Source organism: Aythya fuligula, chromosome 1, assembly GCF_009819795.1.
Source record: "Aythya fuligula isolate bAytFul2 chromosome 1, bAytFul2.pri, whole genome shotgun sequence".
In the NCBI taxonomy this organism is placed as follows: Eukaryota; Metazoa; Chordata; class Aves; order Anseriformes; family Anatidae; genus Aythya; species Aythya fuligula.
The window spans coordinates 110,167-130,727 of record NC_045559.1 but is presented as its reverse complement, the minus strand read 5'-3'; the positions used below and the strand labels follow the sequence as shown (position 1 = coordinate 130,727).

At 46.8% G+C, this 20,561-nt stretch overlaps 2 protein-coding genes across 5 annotated transcripts; one reads left to right on the top strand and one right to left on the bottom strand.

Moving 5' to 3' along the window:
• The first annotated feature begins 1,667 nt into the window (after positions 1-1,667).
• Positions 1,668-2,657, top strand: LOC116494431 (olfactory receptor 1020-like). The gene has a single exon (XM_032196331.1). It carries the CDS (start codon positions 1,668-1,670, stop codon positions 2,655-2,657), a length of 990 nt encoding a protein of 329 aa, XP_032052222.1.
• Positions 2,658-5,381: 2,724 nt separating this feature from the next.
• Positions 5,382-20,232, bottom strand: LOC116502077 (src substrate cortactin-like). Of its 4 annotated transcripts, none has more exons than XM_032207801.1 (15): positions 20,116-20,232; positions 17,743-17,826; positions 16,187-16,260; positions 14,986-15,115; positions 14,122-14,232; positions 13,399-13,453; positions 11,480-11,590; positions 10,999-11,109; positions 10,231-10,286; positions 9,156-9,225; positions 8,592-8,728; positions 7,862-7,972; positions 7,070-7,373; positions 6,231-6,302; positions 5,382-5,842 (listed from the first exon to the last, which is right to left on the bottom strand). In XM_032207801.1, exons 2-15 carry the CDS (start codon positions 17,824-17,826, stop codon positions 5,706-5,708), a joined length of 1,563 nt encoding a protein of 520 aa, XP_032063692.1. In that variant the 5' UTR covers positions 20,116-20,232; the 3' UTR covers positions 5,382-5,705. The 4 variants fall into 4 exon arrangements, with proteins under 4 accessions (XP_032063692.1, XP_032063694.1, XP_032063693.1 ...); XM_032207803.1 differs by having other exon boundaries at positions 7,862-7,969; XM_032207802.1 differs by having other exon boundaries at positions 8,592-8,725.
• Between the last annotated feature and the right edge of the window lie 329 nt (positions 20,233-20,561).

The following is a 20,561-nucleotide window of genomic DNA, read 5'->3' as shown; positions in this document are numbered from 1 at the left end:
CTGGGGATCGTGGTAGACAACAGGTCGAACATGAGCCAACAATGTGCACTTGCCACAAAGAAGGCTAACAATATCATTGGGCTGCATTAGGCAAAGTATTGCCAGAAGGTCGAGGGAGGTGATCCTGCTCCTCTACTCAACACTGAGGAGGCCACACCTCAAGTGCTGGGTCTGGTTCTGGGCTCCCCAGTACAAGAGAGACATGGACATGCTGGAGAGAGTCTAATGAAAGGCCTCAACGATGATGCAGGGACTGGAACCTTTCACTTATGAGGAGACTCTAAGAGAGCCGGGACTGTTCATCCTGGAGAAGAGAAGGCTGGAAGGGGATATCTGAAGGGAGGGTGCAAAGAGGACAGAGCCAAGCTCCTTCCATTGGTGCCCAGTGACAGGACAAGAGGAAATGGGTACAAACTGGAACACAGGCGGTGCCATCAAGAAACTTTTTCTCACTGTGTGGGTGACCAGGCACAGGTTGCCCAGAGAAACTGTGGAGTCTCTCTTGTTGGAGATCTTCAAAAGCTATTTGTACATGATGCTGGGTAAGCAGCTCTGGGTAGCCCTGGTTGAATAGATGGCCCTAGTTGGACAAGAAGATCTCCAGAGGTCCCTTCCAAACTCAGCATTCTGTGATTCTGTGTTACATGCTTTGGACAGAGAAATTAAAAACATATAAATGAATGTTAAGCAAGGATTTATGCCTGAAATAATTTAATCATGTTATTATAGTGAAGAGACAGGACAATTGTAATCAGTTGCTAAAAATGTCTTTGAAGAGAAACGGATTTTGTGTGTGTGTGTGGCATATTCACTTTGGCCTTGTATAATGGCAATGGAACCCTGAATAAGCATCAGGAAATTTCTCTAATGTTCACTAAATTTAGAGTGACAGGAACTGACTGATAGCTTGGGGACATTGCTGAATACTGATCACAGGAGATTTGTCAGAGAAGATCGAACTGTTACCCATGAGGAAAAGCTTCTCACAGATACCCTGTACAGATGCAGGGAGGCAGACATGATGGCGTCTTGTTTTGAAGTGTACAGTTTCCATGTCAGAATAGCAGAGAACTACTTCCTTGAGTTCAATTATGTGCAGTACCCTGCCTTGCACTCCAGCCATACCTGGTACTGTCAGTGAAAACCAGTCCAGAACCCAGCAGCAGCTAGAGTTCCTGGCAAAGACATGCTCAGTGATGGTTGCTACACTGACCAGTTACCTTATTCTCTGATTCAAGAATATTATAGAGCACTAACATAGAATCATATCACAGACTGGCTCAGGTTGTAAGGGATCTTAAAGAAGTAGGGAAGTGTGGGGTCACCATAAGTGCAAACAGGAGAAAAAGAAAGACATGCTGGGTCTTCTTCAATGCAGTGGGTGAACCAAGGAAGTGTAGGTTAGTCAGGATGTGCAGTGGTCATGGTTTTTCCTGTGTGACTCTTGCAGTCAGGTCACCAACACTGAATAACACATCTATTGACTGTAAAATGCCACTGTCTGAAATACCAGTATGGGAGGCTTTCATCCATTACGGAGATAGGACTAAAGCCATCATACCAGTGAAATCCTTGCTTTGTGGGTGGGTGTGCACCAGTCCTGTGGCTCACAATCTCCACCTCTTCCCAGTGCTCTTTTCTGCCTGCAGACCAAACCAGCTGGCCCCATGGCAGGAGAGAACCAGACTCGGGTGACAGAGTTCATGCTCCTGGGCTTTTCTCATGGCCAGCCCTTCCTCTTCGTCCTTTTTCTGGTTGTTTACCTGGTCACGCTTCTGGGGAATCTTGCAATACTTGCCCTTGTCTCCCTGGATCCTCATCTCCACAACCCTATGTACTTCTTCCTCAGCCATCTGTCCTTCTTGGACATCTGCTACTCATCAGTGACAGTACCCAAGATCTTGTCAAATGTGCTGCACTCACAGGCAACCATCTCCTACTGCGGGTGTCTGGCACAAATGTTCTTCCTGATGGCGTGCGCAGGAGCCGAGTGTGCACTCCTAGCTGTCATGGCCTATGATCGCTATGCAGCAATATGCCAGCCCCTGCACTATGTCCACACCATGAGCCGGGGTGTCTGCACAGTGGCAGCTGCGGGCTGCTGGCTCTGGGGTATGCTGGATTCAGCTGTGCACACACTTCTGGCTTCTAAGCTGTCCTTCTGCGGGGCTGCCCATCTCCAGCACATCTTCTGTGATGCTCCCCCACTACTGAGGGCAGCATGCAGCAACACCCACCCTGTTGAAGCGGCACTCCATGCTGCTAGCGTTTTTGTGGGCCTCAGCCCCTTCCTGTTTGTCATCATCTCCTACCTCCGCATACTGGCTGCTGTCCTTGGGATGCCTGTGGCTTCTGGCCTGCACAAAGCCTTCTCCACTTGCTCTGCCCACCTGCTTGTGGTCACCCTGTACTTCGTAACAGCCAACCTGAACTACAACCGACCGAACACTGGCTACTCACCAGTGGCTGACACAGTGGTCTCTGCGCTGTACTGCATCGTCACCCCCATGCTGAATCCTCTCATCTACAGCCTCCGCAACCAGGAGGTGCAGAGGGCCCTGCAGAAAGCCCTGCGGGGATGGGGTGTGTGGGGCTCCCCAGGCAGCAATGCTGGTGTGGTGTTGGCCCCTCATCAGCTAGCTGTAGAAAATCTGTGATGGCAGCAGTAGGCTTGGGACTGCCTGGGAAAGCAGGGGGTGCTTATGGTATACTGTCATCATGTGTCTGACCCTTGGCATATCACTGATAACAAAAAGGCAAAATCAAGTCGGGATCAAGGCTATAGGATCCAGGTTCCAGGATTATGTATCACATGCTGAGCTCAGAGAAGGACCCACTGCAGCCACATTATCATGGAATCATAGAATCATAGAATGGCCTGGGTTGGAAGGGACTTCAAGGATCATTTAGTTCCAACTACCTTGCCATAGCCAGCGATGCCACCCACTAGATCAGGTTGCTCATGGCCTCCAGCCACCTACACAAGGTCTGCATGATGAGGGAAGCTGTCACAAGCTGTACATGCAGATGCATGCCTGCAGGCATGGCAATGCTTCTGCAGCTGTGCCACAGAGGTACACAGTGGCTGGAAGAGACCAAAACATGATCATCTATACCTTGGTTACCAAACAGACACAGCAAAATTGGGGCGGGGTGTGTGTGTGGGGAGAGATTAACAAACAAAATTTTGAATTAAAAACGACATCTCACCTAAAACATAATGTGTCTTTCCCATGATTGGCAGACAGAGACTGTGATTTTTTTCCAGTCTCAAACAGTAAGCAGGGATGCTGTACTACCCTCCAGGAGCTCATGTTTTTTTTTTCTTGTCCAGGTGCAGGATGGGCCACAACAAACTTGTGAGCTATACTGGAAGCCAAAGGTGCCATAATGGGGTCCTCCACAACCCTGCTGCTGGCATTTGGCACTGTGTTGGGATATGTTTCTGCAGCTTCTCACAGGCTGCAAGGCTCAGCAAGTCCTTGATTTATTCCTGATGTGATGGTACTCACATATCAACAGCCAACTCCTATAGTGGCATGTTGAGCATCTAACCTGGAACACACTGGGTTAGAGGAGGGCTTCAGTTTGCATCGGGTTGTCACCTGAATGCTGCTTTAAATATTAAAAATAAATGTCATGCACATTTCCTCTTACCCTGCTTTCAATCCACTCGGCCTTTTCCTCATATCTGCAATAAAGGAGGGCTAGAAAGGAGGACCCTTTTCACTGTGTAAGGAATGGAGCCTACAACAGACACCTGACATGTGGTGGCATGAAAAACAGGACACAATTTTGATCATGTCAGAACAGAAGCAGTTTATTATTAGTGCAGTGCAGCAGAAGGACAGACTCTGCTCACATGAACTTTGTCCAAATGAGGCAGTTACAGAATTTATATACCTTTAGGTTATGCAACTTGTTCTTTTCCAACCTGTGCCAGCAAAGCAGGATAGGGGAAATAGCAACAAAAGGAGCCCCTAGCCTGTACATGAATAATTCACTCCCTTGTTAATTAAATCATGCTGGCTGGTGAGATAATTAGCTTCAAATAGTCCTTAACTAGTGAGGCCTGCAAGGACCTATGAGGAATAACTATTTCACTTCCATGGTAGGAAGTGGTGGCCTGACTTCAGCACAGAGAAGCAAACCACCCACCAGTACAGGGAAGCTGAACCAAATACTAGATGAAGGAACTCACCTTTATCACTGACTGTAAAACATGCTAGTCTTTAGGCTAGAGAAAAGCTGTGAGTCTGTTTATCTTGCACATGTGCGCTTATTTATACTGTCAGAGCTGTTAATAGGAAAAATGGAACTCAAAAATATACCATTCGCTGTATCCAGCAGTACTTATTCTGATTCATTTTCCAGAAGGAAAGGATCTCCCTAGAAGAACATTCCTCTGTTGGAATGCCTGGATGGCGACCAAAACAGTTAACATATTCCTTATTAAGTGAAGCCTTTTGGTATTTTTCTGTTGCTACAAGACATATTTACCGAAGTCATTGTTCTCAGAAAATAATCTAAATTTTATATTTCCTTTTTCAAAGTTTACCCCAGAAATAACATAGCTCCCAATAATTTTCTTGGCACACAGGGGAAAAACAAATAAGTAATCTACTACCTTAGCAATATTATGCTTCATCTTCATCGACCAACACACACTTGTCTTGTTTAATGGAACAGCTCATTACATCGAAGCTTATGTCTGTTTGCAGACAAACTCAGCAGTGTTCACTGTGAGGATCAGCTGTTCCTAGGTGTCAGCCCTGAATCTGCCCAGATAGCCCCAGCTCATATTTCTTTGCTCTGCACTGCAAACATACTGTGTCTTGCAAGTGGAAACTTCTTGGGAAAAAAGGCAAGTTCAGCCTTCACTGTGCTGTTTTCCCTTGACAACTGGGTAGGATGAAGTCCAGGGCAATAGCTCAGGAATCTCTTTTTCTACAGCTGTATTCTGGACTTAATCCTATGAAGAAAGAAGGCCTGTCAGATAGAGGTGACAAATGGCAATTCAAAAATAAAAGGTCCCTTCTGCCCTGACAAGATTAGTTATTTTTTCTTGCTGTGAATTGCCCTGATGAAACAGAAATGGACACACTTCTCTTGCAAGCTTTCCAGTTGACATATGGGACAGTCTAGACAGAAAAGATGTCATATCACATCCACATGTTCTGAAAACTGTCCCATATAGAACTGGATGGGAAACAGAATATAAATATCTGAGTGTGGGTGTCAAGAGGATGAAGCTGCTCTCTTTTCAGTTGTGCCCAGCAATAGGATGGGAGGCAGTGGGCACAGACTGAAGCACAGGAGATTCTGGCTGAATATGAGGGAGCACTTCTTTACTGTGAGGGTGACAACACTGGAACAGGTTGCCCAGAGAGGCTGTGCAGTCTCCTTCTCTGGAGATATTCAAAACTCGTCAGGATACCATCCTGCGCAATGTACTCCAGGTGATCCTGCTCTGTGGGGGGTTGGACTAGATGATCTTCAAAGGTCCTTTCCAACCTCGGCCTTATTGTGATTCAGAATCCATCCTGGGCACAGGCCAAACATCTTGTTAGAAACTGCCAATTTGCTCACTGGTACTTCTTGCACGTAGACATGCCAGGCTGAGCCAAATTAAGCTAACAATATGTAGAAGGCTGAAGCAGACAGAGGCAGAAGTTTGGAATAAGGCAGCTTGGACAACGCTGGTCTCACTGCAGAAGCTTCACATAATTTGCTGGGAAGAGGCCTACTTTTCCCCGGCACTGACCCCGCCACCAGCCTTCATCTACCATCTCGATGTGTGTGATTGTGTCATCAGGATCAAAAGAAATTTCATCATCTCCATCTGCAAGAATTGATCAGAAAACAAAGTCACAGTGTAAAGATAACCCCAGAGTGAACTGTTTTAAACCCTCCCTTAACTCTGCCCAGGAGAATACAGAACAAGCAGGTTGATAAATCCCAGAGTTCATCTTATCCCATCTATTTCTACAAACAGCACAGATAGAACAGAGAAGGAGCAGGACTTCACAGATGAAAGATGAAGTGTCTATGTTCCAAACTAAGGTCTCATTCTATTTTTCCATGAGGAAGAAATTGAAACAACCAACTCAAAATCCTTTTACCACTGTTGATGGTGTGAACAACCATCTCCCCACCCCACCTTGGCCAAATTCCCAGTGCCTCTCCTGTCAGGATGATTGCCTTTCCCACATCCTGGATGGCACACCTACCTCCTTGGTAATCATAGAGAGCCACAGCACAGGTCCCAGGGCTCTCCACCTCATAAACATTGTGCATTTCCCCTGCAGAAGACAGGATTGGTAAATAAGAAAGAGGCTGAAAGCAACCAAAAAGATCTGTTCAGTGCCACCCTCCACCCATCTGTAAGCCTTGGTGAGAACCATATCCAAACCCCATCAACAGGTAGAGGTGTTTTATGGCTCAAGGCATGGTGCAATTTGCCTCCGCTTCTGGAATGGGAGAGGAGAGGATCATAATGCTTCCTGTTCCTCCTTCCAAAACAAAAACAAAAACTGATGTAACTCCAGTTTGCCTCCTTTGCCATTTACAGTACTGGTGAATTTGAGATGGAAATATCAACAGTAGCCTATGCAATTTGCTCAGGTGCTTGGAGAAAGTCTACCTTGCTGCCTCCCCCCTTCACACCCAGGAGACCAGATCAGGTCTCATGAGCACCAGCATTTTGAGTGACAAACTGTGAATAAACAGGGATCCCTGTATCCTCAACACAGCACTGGCAATCAATTGCCAAGACACACTGCATCAAGTTAAAGAGCGTCAGTCCAGGTGCAGCTTCTTCAGAGCCCATGGCAGCCATCCTGCCCTCTTGCCTGAATCCTTCTTCAGCAAAGATACCTGCTGCCTGATGCAGCATCCCATGCAGCTGATTTTGCATCTAAGAGCAGGGCAAGGGGCTAGGAGACATAAAGTCTCTATCAGCATGGATTGTTAACTTGACCACAGAAGATTTCAGGACACAAAAGCCCTCTGGAGTCTGTCCCATACACCCTCTGATGCAAACAGACAGATACACTCTCTCTGTACTCACCCACACAGGGCTGGCTGGACGCCTCAGGAAGGATCTCCTCATAGTCCTCACCTCCGTCTTCTCCATGGTTGATGATGGTATCTGGCTTTCCCAAGGGTGCTGGCAGTTCCTCATAGTCAGCACTTGCACTGATGCCATCACAGTAGTCAGAGTGCTCTAGCAGCTCCTCATAGTCTCCACTGACATCCAAACTCTCACTGTAGATGGGTTGATCCTGGCTGGGAAACTTGCACAGCTCTTCAGCCAGATCTGCTGGCCTTGGTGGCAAAGTGGGGGGTGTTTCCTCATCCTCCCCTTTTGCCTCCTGCCAGGAGGTAAGAAAGTGACAAGAAAGTCAACTGGAAAGCATTCACTACAGGCAGCTCTACTATGACTGCACAGCACCCAATACAAGCGAGCCCACTCCGCTGCATGTGTTTAGTACTACCATGACACAAATAGAACATCATCCACAAAAGGAACTCAGCCACTAGGTCTGGGCTGAACTAGAACCTGGGAGTGCTGAACACACTTTGATGACTCGTTTTTGAGCCTATCTCACATGCATAGCTACAGTTCACTCTACTGCTGCTGCAGTGACCCCACTCCAAGAGCCTGTTTTGCATGGTAAAAGGTGCTGTGCAGCCATATCCCATCACTATCCCAATATTTCCCCCTTACTCTTTGCAAAGCCTCTTCCATGATGTGGCTGCACCCTTCTTCTTTGTGCATGTCTACCTGTGAATCACAGTCCCCTCATAGGCTCGATCCCCTCTGCTCCCCTTTCTGGCTCCCCCCAGCCTGCCTCAGCACCTGCTCTCCTTGTGACACAGGCCTGTCTTGGACAGCTCTCTCAGGGACTCTTGCTGTCACAGTGGCAGGAACTGTCTCTCTGTGGTCCTTCTCTCTCTGTGGGATTTCCTGCTGGAGAAAAGTCATCACAGCTCCTCAGTCTCTTTCAAACAGGTCCATTCCCAACCAAGCAACTCTCAAGACAATTTTTCTCACACTGAAATCTGTTCCAGCTGCCATAAACCTGCTGTACAGACTGGACACCAGCAGGCCTGTAACTACTACTGGGTCTGCAGGAAGCAGACTCAAGGAGGAAATATGTTAGAGAGTGTTTTATTGAAGAAACCTTATCTGCACAACAAACATAGCAACAGCGCAATGCAGAAGGAAGTCTTTTAAATATGAAGGTTTGGGTACAATCTCCAGTTTGGAAAACCTTGAATACATACTGCTGGGATGGCAGTACCAAGAAGGTGCATATTGCATTGTGCTTGCCTGTCACTAGAGGCAAGGAGACTAGACCAAACTGCAGGGTGACATGGTTGGGTGCTCACACATCCTGATCTGTGTGCTGAACCAGGAAAAACTGAATAGCATGGCATTCAATGGCAGTCTCTGGCAGGTACAGGGAAGCTGTTTAGGCAAGAGGTCACTGTAACAAGATTTGGTAGAAGCAGATGGACCTATGTGGCCCTTAGGAAAAGCCTGTTTCACAAGCACTGGGGGACATGGGAAGATGGTCATTTCTCACCTTCTGACGAGCTGCCTGGCACTCCCGTGCTTGACGTCTCACCCGGTCTTCTTCTGCCTGCCTTTTGCTCTCCTCGTCTGCCAATTTAGCCAGGTTTTCAAATCTTGACCGCAGGCTGCTTGTGCTGCTGGAAGCTGCTGTGGAGATGACAGCTGCTCAAGCCTTCCCAATGGCTTGTTAGACATTGGAACAGGCTGCCCAAGGAAGTGGTGGAGTCACCATCCCTGGAAGTCTTTAAAAGACGTTTAGATGTAGAGCTTAGGGATATGGTTTAGTGGGGACTGTTAGTGTTAGGTCAGAGGTTGGACTCGATGATTTTGAGGTCTCTTCCAACCTAGAAATTCTGTGATTCTGTGATTCCTTTCCACCACCCCAAGCACCCAGGGGACACCTGGACCTCTGCCTCTGCCAGAGAAACTTGCAATACAGTCACCTTCTTCAGTTTTTCAACACAGGCTAAATCCACAGCCCACCACAGCCCCTGCCTGCCAGTGTGCTGCCACAAAGGGACCATGAGATTCACAGCTTCCCACCAAGCCCAGGACTGGTACACAATTATCTCACCTGCCTCCACTGGTCTTGTTTTCTCATATGAGGAAGTTGGACTTGCCATCTCGTTAAAGCCAGCAGCACTCTGCAAAAGGAAGTGTCCAGCTTGTTAGACAAGGCCAGTACTGAGATTCCACTAGATGGGTTTGGCTGTTGGTGACCACAAACAAGTCACAGCTTTGTTCCCAGCTATGTCTGCCTTCATCAGTAAAACTGCCACAGCTCTGTGGGAAGGGAGGCTGCTGACTGCAGTCCTGCTCTCCAGTGCCTCCCTGCACTGCCAGAAGTATCTGCTGATCTCCAGCCAAAGGCAAGGGCTGTTCCTATAGAGAGGCAATGCTCCAAAAACTTCTAAAGGCTATGTGGAGCCAAGCCAAGGAGGTTTAACAGTGGTAAGAGGACTCCTGTATGGGACAGGAAGGCTGGGCACTCAAGGCACGAACACTCACATATAATGCTGCAAACAACTGGGGTGATGCCTGACAGTCCACCTCTTCCTGAGGTCCGGTAAGTGGTGAACCAGTCCCCTGCACCCCCAGAGGTATGTGGCATGGAAGCACTTCCCTGTTGAATGCACAACCGCAGCTGCACAACCATGAAAATGGCACTGCCCTTCATCAGGTCATTGCCTGCAGTATATTTACACAACAGCTGGGGCTGGAAAACTTTAAGGAAAAAATGTGTGTGTGACTATCTGAGATCCTGATGGCTTTATGAGGTGTGAAGAGATGGCTAAACTGTTAATTAGATGTATAGTACAGTTTAATTCTCTTAGAGAGTTCTTCACTGGCTCTACTCATAGTCACATCACTAAATACTGCCACAAGAGAAAGCAGGTGTGTGACTGGTCAGTCTGAGAGTGGAATGATTCAAAAGCAACTGAGAATGGAAAATATTTTTCCCTTCCTCCCTGTCTTCCCAGGCTGCATCCCTCTGTGCCCTCTGGCATTTACAGTTCCCTCATGCCTGCAATGGTTGTGCAGTGACCAGTGGGACCTCATCTCCATCTGGGAATTCTAAACTCCTGCAGCAGTGCAAAGAGCACTGACTAGCAGGAGGCAATAGTAAACTCCTGCATGCAAAGACTTACCTTATCTACCCTGTCCTTCTGGACCCCGTAGCGGCCTCCAAATCCTTTGGCATAGTCTGTATGGAAAAAAATGAGGCTAATTTATATTTTATATTTTATAGGCTCCTCTGACTTCAGCATGCTGTGACTAGCGAAACAAGTTAGTTTTGTCTTAAATTGAATGGCACAATGTCTGGTAGCTAGCTACCTGCATCTCATCACACAAGGACCTATGTAAATGAGGCAAAATGCTCTACATGGAAGATTTTAAGACTAATTTTTTCATTCCTTTCAGTGAAGTGCACTGCTGTTCACTACTGTATGATGGCAAATCTCCTTCCAAGTCACTGGGTCACTTCCAAGTGACTGGGCCAGTCATGCCATTTGAGTGCAGTGTAGCCTTGTTCACTGAAGTTAGATATACAGTGCTAGAAGCATTCAAGCCATTTCCTTCCCATGTGCTCATTTTTTTTTCATGAGCTTATACAATCAGGACTGTACCTGACAAGAGAAAGCATAGCACAGTTGGAGAAGCCTGATTCAGGCACTTGTATTCACATCTGTCACTGATCCAAACAAGCTGCACTCTAAACCCTATTCTGGCAGAGTTTATCCTTGTGCTTTGGGAGTTCACAGTGTCTCAGCTGCTCCACCTGCCTGCAATTCCACAATATGCTATACACATTCAGTTTATATCAGCTGGATCTCTGTCAAGTACAAACAGGTAGCTCTACACCTACATGTGCTTCAAGGAAATTATGCTGCCACAATCTGGCAGCATTGCTATACCTGTTTGGGATGCATGGGGTTGTACTTCCTCCTGATGGTCCCAGCCAAGAGCACTCTTGTCCTGTCGATCCCTCTGGACCCCAAACTTCCCACCAAAGCCCGCAGAATAGTCTTCAGTCATGGGGATCCAGACCATGGAATGGAGGTGAACGGAGAATGGAGGGAAAGAGAGAAGTGGTAGAACTGTGAGCACAGGCTGTTCTCACAGAAGCAAGGACTTGGAGAGAGATGATGACAGACAGGGAGCAAGGCCAGAGCTCTCCACTGGTGGATACATCAATAACCCTCCCTCCTCCTGGAGACACAACACCTGCAATCAGCATCTCAGCATAATCAGCATCGGGCATGCAACAATTCCCTTAGCATTCCACCACACATACAGCAGGTTGCAAGCACCAAGTACAGAACTACATGGCCCCAACAGGGATAGTCCCAAGCCCCAGTCCTGATACAGCCGCTGCAACTGGCTTCCCAAGCTCACCTTTCTGAGAGTCATGCTTCTCCACCTGGCTCTTGTAGTCGAACCCCACTGCTGCTTTGTCCACCTTGTCCTTCTCCACACCATAACGGCCACCAAAACCCTTGGAGTAATCTGGGGGGGGCAGAAATGACTGAGATTCTACCTCAGGTATGGGGCTGGTGAAGGAAAGACTGAAGATGGGGAGGAGCATCAGGGAGAAGGACAAGTAGCAAAGATGATGGACAACACTAGAAACAGCAGGCACTCGGAGAGAATAGAGTGGAGGACAGGGAGTACCGAGGGCCATTGAGGATGAGGGTCCATAGGAATGGATGTATGAGAGAAGACTGGGTCATACCAGCAAGAGCCCAAGAGCAATGGGCAGCAGGAGACATGTCATGCACAGAGGGCAAAGAAGGAAGGTAACATGCCAAATGCAGATGGGGAAGCAGTAGGAGCTCCAGCCATCAGAAGATGCAAAGCCACGACATGACTTAGGGGCCCTGAGTGCCTGGGTATCCACTCACGCATCTGCACAGCAAGCATCTCAACTTGTGGTCTGCCTGAACAGGTCTTTGAGTAAGCCTTTGAAATCACTGAAGAAATGGCAAACTTTTTTTGTATGGCTTATATTTGCCATAGTGGAGTCCCAACATCTACAAGGAAACCGCTGAGTCTGGATGCTGCAGCAAAGGCTGAAAGCCACATTTCTGGAGACATGCTACAGATCCTCTCAGTCTGTCTCTGTCTCTTCTAGAGAAGCCTAGCAAATTCAGCCTTATCAATCCATGAAGATTTTGCCCTAGAGAAACATGCATGAAAACATTTTGGATTCATGAATGGCTCTCAGAATAATATTCACTCAATTTCATAGAAGCTCAGTCACTTAAGGTTGAATAAGACCAGAAAGTAATTATTAAAATCTGTAATTCTGAGAAATTTCTTAAATTTTTCTCACTTCAACTATTATTTACTGATTAGACCATCACAAAACACACCTTTTAGGAAGTTGTCTTCAGCAAATATAGATTTTATGACTGTTACCTTGATGCTAGAGTTTTCAACATTGAAACATTTTTATGAAAAATAAAGCAAATACGCAGCTGTTCAGTGTAACTTCTCCTTGCCTTGCTCCAAACATTTTCATTTTGTCCTGAGTGATTTCTGTGGTTTTATACTGCCTGACGTTTTATGCCTACAATTTACTATGAGGCCTCTTATACAAGAATGTGTTAATGTAACACAATTTTGCTTGAGTTATTACTTTAATATCAGCTAAGAATGCCTCAAATCTTTTTCCTTCTTTTATAATTTCCTCTGAAAAATAATTACAAGTCTTCTTTTCTTGGTAATGCAGCATTCTCCACATTTATGTGAAACAGTAACAGGCCTCGTCCTCTCTTCTTCTCTTGTCTGCAGAATATTTAACCTTTCATTTCAGTTCTTGCAACGTTCTTTCAGAATATAGCTGCTTTTATGTATATGTCAAAGTTTGATTGAATGATCTCCAGAACTCTGCAAGAGTTTGAGTGCTGTAAAAGCTTTTGTTTCCTTATCTATTGTTGTGCCTTTTCTTATATGCCATTTTTTTCAGAAATCATTTCTTATATCCTACAGTGATTGGGTACTCGCTGTAGCAGTTTCTCAGGAGGACTTTTAAAGGAATGGGATAATCAGCCATTTGTCACCAGGTGTGTGGGGGGGTGTCCTCTCTGCTCAGTCAGGACACAGCAAAGCATAACAGAGAGGCAAGAGGGATGTACAGCAGAAAGGTGGTTACAGGACAGCAGGCAATGGAGCCACAGTGCTGAATGACTGAGAATAGGAATCTGCAGACAGGAGGATAATAAAGGAGGTTGTTCCATAGCAGACAGCACAGGATATCGGGAGAAGAGAAAATGGGTGAAGCATTAAGGGACCAAACATGCCCATGGACTTGCCTTTCTGGGACGAGTGTTTCTCCACCTCACCCTTGTATTCAAAACCCAGTGCTGACTGGAACAAGAAGAGGGAGGAATGTCAGTCATCCTGGGGGCCAAGCCAGATTTCATCCACCCTCATCCACTGCCCTGGGGCCTGCCTGGGACCCTGCTCCCAGTCCTGTGCTCTACATGCAGATACATGGCCACTCCTCGTCTGGCAAAGACCTCCTCAGACTTGCATTCCCATTGTCCCTGTGGCAGAATGCCCAGGAATGCAACTCAGGTAAAAGGGCCATAATCCTGACCCCACAGCCTGTTAACTGGCAAAGCCTCTGGGCAGTGTCTGCAGGACTGCATCCTGCTGTCACTGGCCAGTCCTGCTGTGGCCAATCACTGCCCATGGCAAAGCTTGTGGGTTTGGAGATGAGAAACACCCCCAGCTCCCAAGAGCAGCGATGTCCATGACACAAACATAGTGCTGCCTGGATAGGACACTGCAGGCATATTAATACACACCAGAGAGCCAATCTGCATAAGTACGCTGCAAATTATCAGCTCTTGTCCTGCACACAAGAGGTGAGCTATGTTACAGTGGAGACCATGGTGCACAGCATACCTAGACCTACTCCCATCAGCACATTGAAAACTGCAGCAACAATTCTAAATGTAGTAATCCATATTTTAGCAGCAGCACTCAGCATAGGCTGCAAAAACATACTTCAGTTGCTCCATTCAGCTCACCTTATCAATCCGGTCCCGCTGTATTCCAAACTTCCCACCAAAGCCCTGTGCTGCATCTGTCTGTGAGGAATGCTTCCCGACATCAGCGACATACTCATGGCCCATGGCACACTAAGGAGAGAGAAAGCATGGCATGAGCTCCTTGACACTCAGTCCAGTGGACTAACAGAGACATGGGCACCGAGTTGTTATGTCCTGTTGACAAAACGCTTGCGGCCATAAGGAGACAGGTCCAAATTGACTACAAGGCAGGAAGGTCCGGGTACGACTGCTCCCTTTTGGCCTCCTGGAAACTCCGCTTCTCACCCTGTCATCCTAGTACCATGCAAATCTACATGGACCACACAAACTGAATAATATTGCAGTCTTATCATCTCACTTCAGACAAAAAGGTATTAAAAGCTGAAAGCTACGGAGAGAATTATGATGATGATTAGCAGAAAACATAAAACATTTTATATGAGAACAAAGATAACAAAGACTATGGACCAGGGCTTCATCTGGGGGAGGTATGAGAGAGGTCTGTAACAGAGAATGTGAGTGGGGGATTATTATTCGTTATTTCTCCAAGCACAAGTAGGAAAGCACCTAATTGTTATGCAGCAGTTTTGAAACAAGCAGTATAAAGTCCTTCTTCACAGAGTAGTTAACTAAGGGGAATGTTGCAAGGAAGCTGTAGAGACAAATTATACAAATAGGTTCAAACACATCGTGGAAACAGACTATGGGCTAGATGGACATGTGTGAATCATGCCAGCTTTCCATTCCTTCCCTTCAGGGTCAGGCCAGAAGACAGGGATGCTGTCTCCTTGATGCAAAAAAGCCTCTTCCAATAAGCCCAGGGAAGTCCTCTACAACTGTTACCTTATCCATTCGGTCCTGCTCCGTTCCAAATTTTCCCCCATAGCCATAGGAGGCCTTAGGGCCAGTCTCCAGCTCCTTCTTCTTGATGACTTCATGTTCCTCTGACACCTTGCTCCTCAGCTGGTGGATGCTGGCAAGACAGTGTCAAGGCAAGTCACTGTGGGATTCTGCAGACCTGTGCATTCAGCTGGAGCAGCCGTGTGCCACTATGCCACACAGAGCCCCATGCACATAAGCACACTGTCAGCAGCCACCATGTGCCCTCAGTGGGCCCCTCTGTGTGGCAGTCACACCTGCAGCCACTGCCCAGTAGCTGGGAGGTGATGTTACCGTGGGGCTTGGCAAAGGACCCAGAGAAGCAGGATCAGTAGATGCACCCAGTCCCTAACCTGCAGTCCCATTCAGGACTTTCACATGAACCCAAGCTTTCCTTCTGTGTGCTGCAGTACTTCACAATGCACAAGGCAGTACCAAACGTCCCAAGGGAGCTGCTAGATAGGGGTGGCTTTGGAGACAGAAGGAGCAGGATGTCTTTAGGATCTTAGGAAGAACTTCTTTACCAAAAGGGTTGTTAGACATTGGAACAGGCTGCCCAGGGAAGTGGTGGAGTCACCATCCCTGGAGGTCTTTAAAAGACGTTTAGATGTCGAGCTTAGGGATATGGTTTAGTGGGGACTGTTAGTGTTAGGTCAGAGGTTGGACTCGATGATCTTGAGGTCTATTCCAACCTAGAAATTCTGTGATTCTGTGATTTTACCACAGCAGAACAGCCTCGGTCTGAAGGTATTTCACAGTTAACCCCCGATGGCATCAGCTGCAGGCTGTGAATTTTGCTTCAGGTGCAACACAAGCACCTCAAAACAAGAGCCTGGGTGCAGCCGGCCGAGCCTGGACGGGCAGGCGGCAGTGCAGGGCGGCCCCGTGCGAGTGGCAGCGTAGCTCCACGGCAGCCGGCAGGCCGCTCACGCCGCTCCGAAACCTCTCTCGGCCCCCTTGTACCCATCGGCCTGGCAGACAGCCCGGGGCGGGCAGCGGGGAGGCCCTGGGTTCCGCTCCGCCCCCGCCGCGGCCCCGCTGTGTACAAGCCCTTATTTGGCTGCTTTCGGCCCGCGCGCGAGGCCGCGGCGGCCGCTTCCCCTCACCGCCCGTGGCCGCGCTGATAGCCTGCCGCAGGCTTCCCGACCCGCCCGGCCGCGCTTACTCGATGTGCTCGGCGCGTCCAGAGCCCGCGATGGTCTTGGCCCCCCAGCGCTGCTCCTTCTCAGAGATGTCGTTCTGCAAAGCGAACCGCAGCCGTCAGCTGCAACCCCCGGTTCCCCGCGCGACGCCTGCTGTCCTCCCGGAGGGCCGCGCTCGCTGCAGCCTCGCCGGGCCGGGCCTGGCTTCGCCCGAGACCGGACGACCCGGGCTGGAGCGAGCAAAGGGGGCCCGGAAGGCTCCCGGGCACGGACAGAACGGGGCAGCGGGCGAGGCATAGCGCGGGCGGGCGAAGGTCGTCTGCCGCCCTGCCGGGCCGGCGCCTGGGGACGCCGGGAGATTCCTTCCCTCCTCTGAGGGAAGACCTAGCAAATAAAAGTGCTGTCGAAATCAAATGATTAAGAAAATATTAGAAAAACGCCAAAATTGACATTTTACTCAAGGTCGGCTGTTCTGCCTCAATTCTTGTATGACAGCACTTGTTCTGACTTTTTGTAGGTCTGAAACTGTATTTGACCAATTGAAGCATGAATAAACTCTTTCCTAATGTAAAGCTAAAAGAAGTATATACAAAATAGAATACATGGTCTCATTCTGTTTGGGCTTATTTTAAATATATTCACAAATGGATGAATTAAGTAAAACAAAATAATTTTGATGTCACAGATTTTATTTTTTAACATTAGTAATTTGAGGCATGTGAGAAGGGGACTTTCTCTTTCATTCCAAGCTAGAATTTCTTATTGGAAATTACTAGGCAAGACTGAATCTTCAACACAGAGGGCACTAGTTGTGTCACTGGAGACTGTCCAGCAAAAAACTGTCTTGGAAAGGAAAATTTCACATAGCTCAGAGAGACCTGTGATGGTAAGGTACGGCTGGCACTCAGTACCACAAGGAGCAGAACTTTTCATGTTCCCAAAAGGTTTAGAAAAAGATTATGAAGAATGAGATGTTTTTGTCTTGAGCCATGAAAAGATAGTTTACATTGACCAAATACAGGAGACAACGCAGTGCAGAAAAATCTTGTGATGCCATATCAACAGGTGATAAAATTGTAAATGAAAGCTAGTGTTAATAAGTACTAAAAGCATATGGAAAAAAATAATCCTGTATCTGAACAACGATGGTTCCAAAATATTCATTCAGGAATGAGTATGAAGTAGGGAATTGCATGCAGTTATGTAGCAGAGTAGCAAATAAGGAATTGGCCAAAAGGCCAAAGTGTGAGTAACTTATTGGGAAAGAAATAGAGAATTAAAAAGAAAGCAAGTGTCATAACATTTTCTGAATCCATAGGGTTCTCACAGGCTGAGCACTTCTACGCTCTCACCATCTCACCTAGAGAATTACAAAAAATACAAGGAGAGAACAGAGCTATTTAGAGGCATGGAGCTGCACTTGTACTGGGTGACAATAAATACTGGGATTTTTCTATTAGGAGAAAAGACAGAGAAGGACAATGTTGGAATCCCGCACCAAGCCCTCAAGCACAGCTGACAAGCATGTGACCAGACACAGCGGGACTCAGTGACGTGACTTTCTATACCAGACACTCACCACAAAATCGGGGTCAGTGTCCCAGTCGTCTCCCTGAGCCTCAACCTTCACCGACACATCGTGTCCCACGACTGCTTTCCACATCTGCACAGGGAATACATTTTGTCACCTGGGGCCTGGCATGCAGGCCCTGCTGGCTCGCTGCCATGGACCTGTCATATCACATGGACGTTTGGAGGCTACCTGCCTCATTGAGCTTGTATATTGCCTCATACAGCACAGGGCACCCCAAAATAGTTTCTCTTGAGCTCCAGCACCTCTTTCAGCAAAACACACAGTGAATCTAAGAGTAAACCACAGCCTTCTAGCCCACCATCTTCACAGTTAAACTGTATACTTTATTTTAATGCACGAATGCACGTTAGCACTAGCATCCAACTATCAGATTCTTTTTTTTTTTTCTTTTTTCTTTTTTTCCCATCATATATTGATTTTCTGTGCTCTGTGAGGTTCTTCCATGCATTAACTTCCCTTTTGCTAACCACAGTCACAGCATCCCACTAGAGGCTATGGCTTCCTCTGCTACCACGATACAAAACATTTAATTGAGATTGAACTCCTGAAGTCTCCCGTTTTTCAAACTTTTAATCACTGCTTAGTGTGCTAAAGACAGTTCAGAGAAAAGTTGCATGTTGGTCTTACAATGCTGGTAGAGTGTGGTGTTTATGTCAGCTATAGAGTAAAAGCAGGAAATGAGGGCTAAAAGTATTAAGCGTGCATGGTGGGAAAGGCTGAAACTGCAGCAGTACAGCTCTTACAAGCTGTCTGAAGAGGCCTGGAGGAAGTGATATACCCGGGAAGAGGAAGTTAAAAAAACTAATGTGAAATCTAAAGCTCCTGAATTTCATTTTCAAGGTGACTGACAAAAGACGATGAAAAAGCCCCTCCCAAAAAACACAGTGTCTGCAAAATGAGAAGCAGAAGAAAGATTACATGGCTTGCTGGTCCATATACAACAGCTCATTTTCATCAGAGCTCTCACTTCCCACGTCCTGTATTTCTGCCTGTGGTGTTGAGGAGCCCTGAATTGTTCTTACGGTAGCCCAAAGAAGCTTTTCATTAGGGTAGAGAGAAAGACTGAACAGGATGTGCAGCATTGTGCCTGTGAGCCCTGTTTCACACCACTGCAAACATCCCATAAAATAGTGAACAAACCAACAGGAGGGAAGAGAACTGTTCTTTTCTGATCCTCATATCACAGCATATTTTTATTATGTGCTTCTCAACAGTACCAACTCCTCAATCCCACAACAGGACAGAAAATAAACTAGTACACAAGCTGACCCCATGTGCCCAAGACTGTTGCTTTCTGTGCAAGCAAAATGTTTATCATGAACTGGGAATGTATAGTCACAACAGCTGAATGAATAACCTTCCAGCCCAACTCATTGCCCTGAGTTAAATTGTCCAGACAGCACTGAGAGATCAGGGAGCAGACAACAGGAAATGAAAGAGCAGAGCAGGGACGAATCTTTCATTTGGTTAAAAAAAGCCAGTCAGGCTAAGCTAAGGCAGAGTATTTAGGACCTAGGTAGGTACTGTGAAGATCTGACTTTAGGCCTTCCCCAGGTTGCACCTGGAGTTAAAAAAAAAAAAAAAAAAAAAAAAAAAAGTGTTATACTCCAGAAAACAGAAAACAGGAGGCCTGGAGACATACTCTGTGCTTCTGTGCTCTGACAACAATCCTATGACAGAACATAGCTACTAGCAAACAGGTGAAAAAGAAAGGTTGATGTGGCCAACATAGCACAATCTAACAATATATTTCATCTCCTTTTCCTCTGCCTAATTTATTAGCATCTCTCACTCCAAAGACTTTTAAAGTTTGTGGCTCATTTTTGTTTGTGTTAGAACAGCAGCAATAACAAATTAACACAGGGCTGTTCAACTCAGGGCAGCTAATATGATCAGCCAACTCTAATGCAAGTGGTTTAGGGTTTTAAATCCTACTGTAAAAGGTTCTTGACCACTTACTCTCCAAAGCCACCCACCAGGCATCTTGGGAACCATAACAAACCACAGTCTGTAATCACACCACAGGACTCCAGGCAACCTCTAAGAGACGTACTACCAAGAGCAGAACATCAGTCTCATCAGTTTATTCCATTCTTCCCCCAGAAGCATCCACTACAGCACAAATACAGGGCTACCACTTAGCACAGTTGTACCGGATTTGGAAACTTGTTTTTTTAAAGCCTCAAACACAAAAGCAACAATGATGACAATGAATCTATGATTCTAGGACCAAGGAGCAGAGACGTAAATACTGAGCATAATCAGCTCACACATGCTGGGTCACGAATCTGCTCTCTCTGCCCACCAAAGTACTACTTTTGTTGTTGATCACTTTCCACTCTCAAAAGCCAGTCTTACCTTAAAAGGCCCACTAGCTCCTGCTGGCAAACTTGCTTCTTTTTGTCCCAGCACCTGATGCTAGTAACAGCTTCTAGACTTCCGTGCGTTCTGGGTTCCTGTTTTAACTTCAGCTAACTTCACTTCCTGTGTCCCAGCCCCCAACTTTGCTCAAGTAATGAGCACCAAAACCTGCTCTAGGGTGCTGCAGTTCCCTCACACACTGCCTGTGCTCTGGAAGGCTGGCGAGGAGTATACACAGGATACAAATTGCTCCATCCATGTGTAGGGCTTAAGGACGCATGAATTTCTTAGTGTGCAAAAAGAGATTGTGATCTCCAGAGTAACATCTGCTCCACAGACACACACACACACAAAAATAAATTAAAAAAAAAAATCTGACAGAAAAGTACAAGAAAGAAAAATGTCTGAAGCCATGGGCTTGACAATTACAAAGAGATCCCAAG

Bases quoted from the DNA above. Each gene is read 5' to 3' on its own strand.
- LOC116494431 (XM_032196331.1), top strand. From the start codon at position 1,668: ATGGCAGGAGAGAACCAGACTCGGGTGACAGAGTTCATGCTCCTGGGC.
- LOC116502077 (XM_032207801.1), bottom strand. From the start codon at position 17,826: ATGTGGAAAGCAGTCGTGGGACACGATGTGTCGGTGAAGGTTGAGGCT. The intron at 11,110-11,479 runs GTGAGCTTGGGA...CCATGACTGAAG, and splicing joins GAAGCATGACTCTCAGAAAG to ACTATTCTGCGGGCTTTGGT. The intron at 8,729-9,155 runs GTGAGATAATTG...TCATCTCCACAG, and splicing joins AACAAGACCAGTGGAGGCAG to CAGCTTCCAGCAGCACAAGC.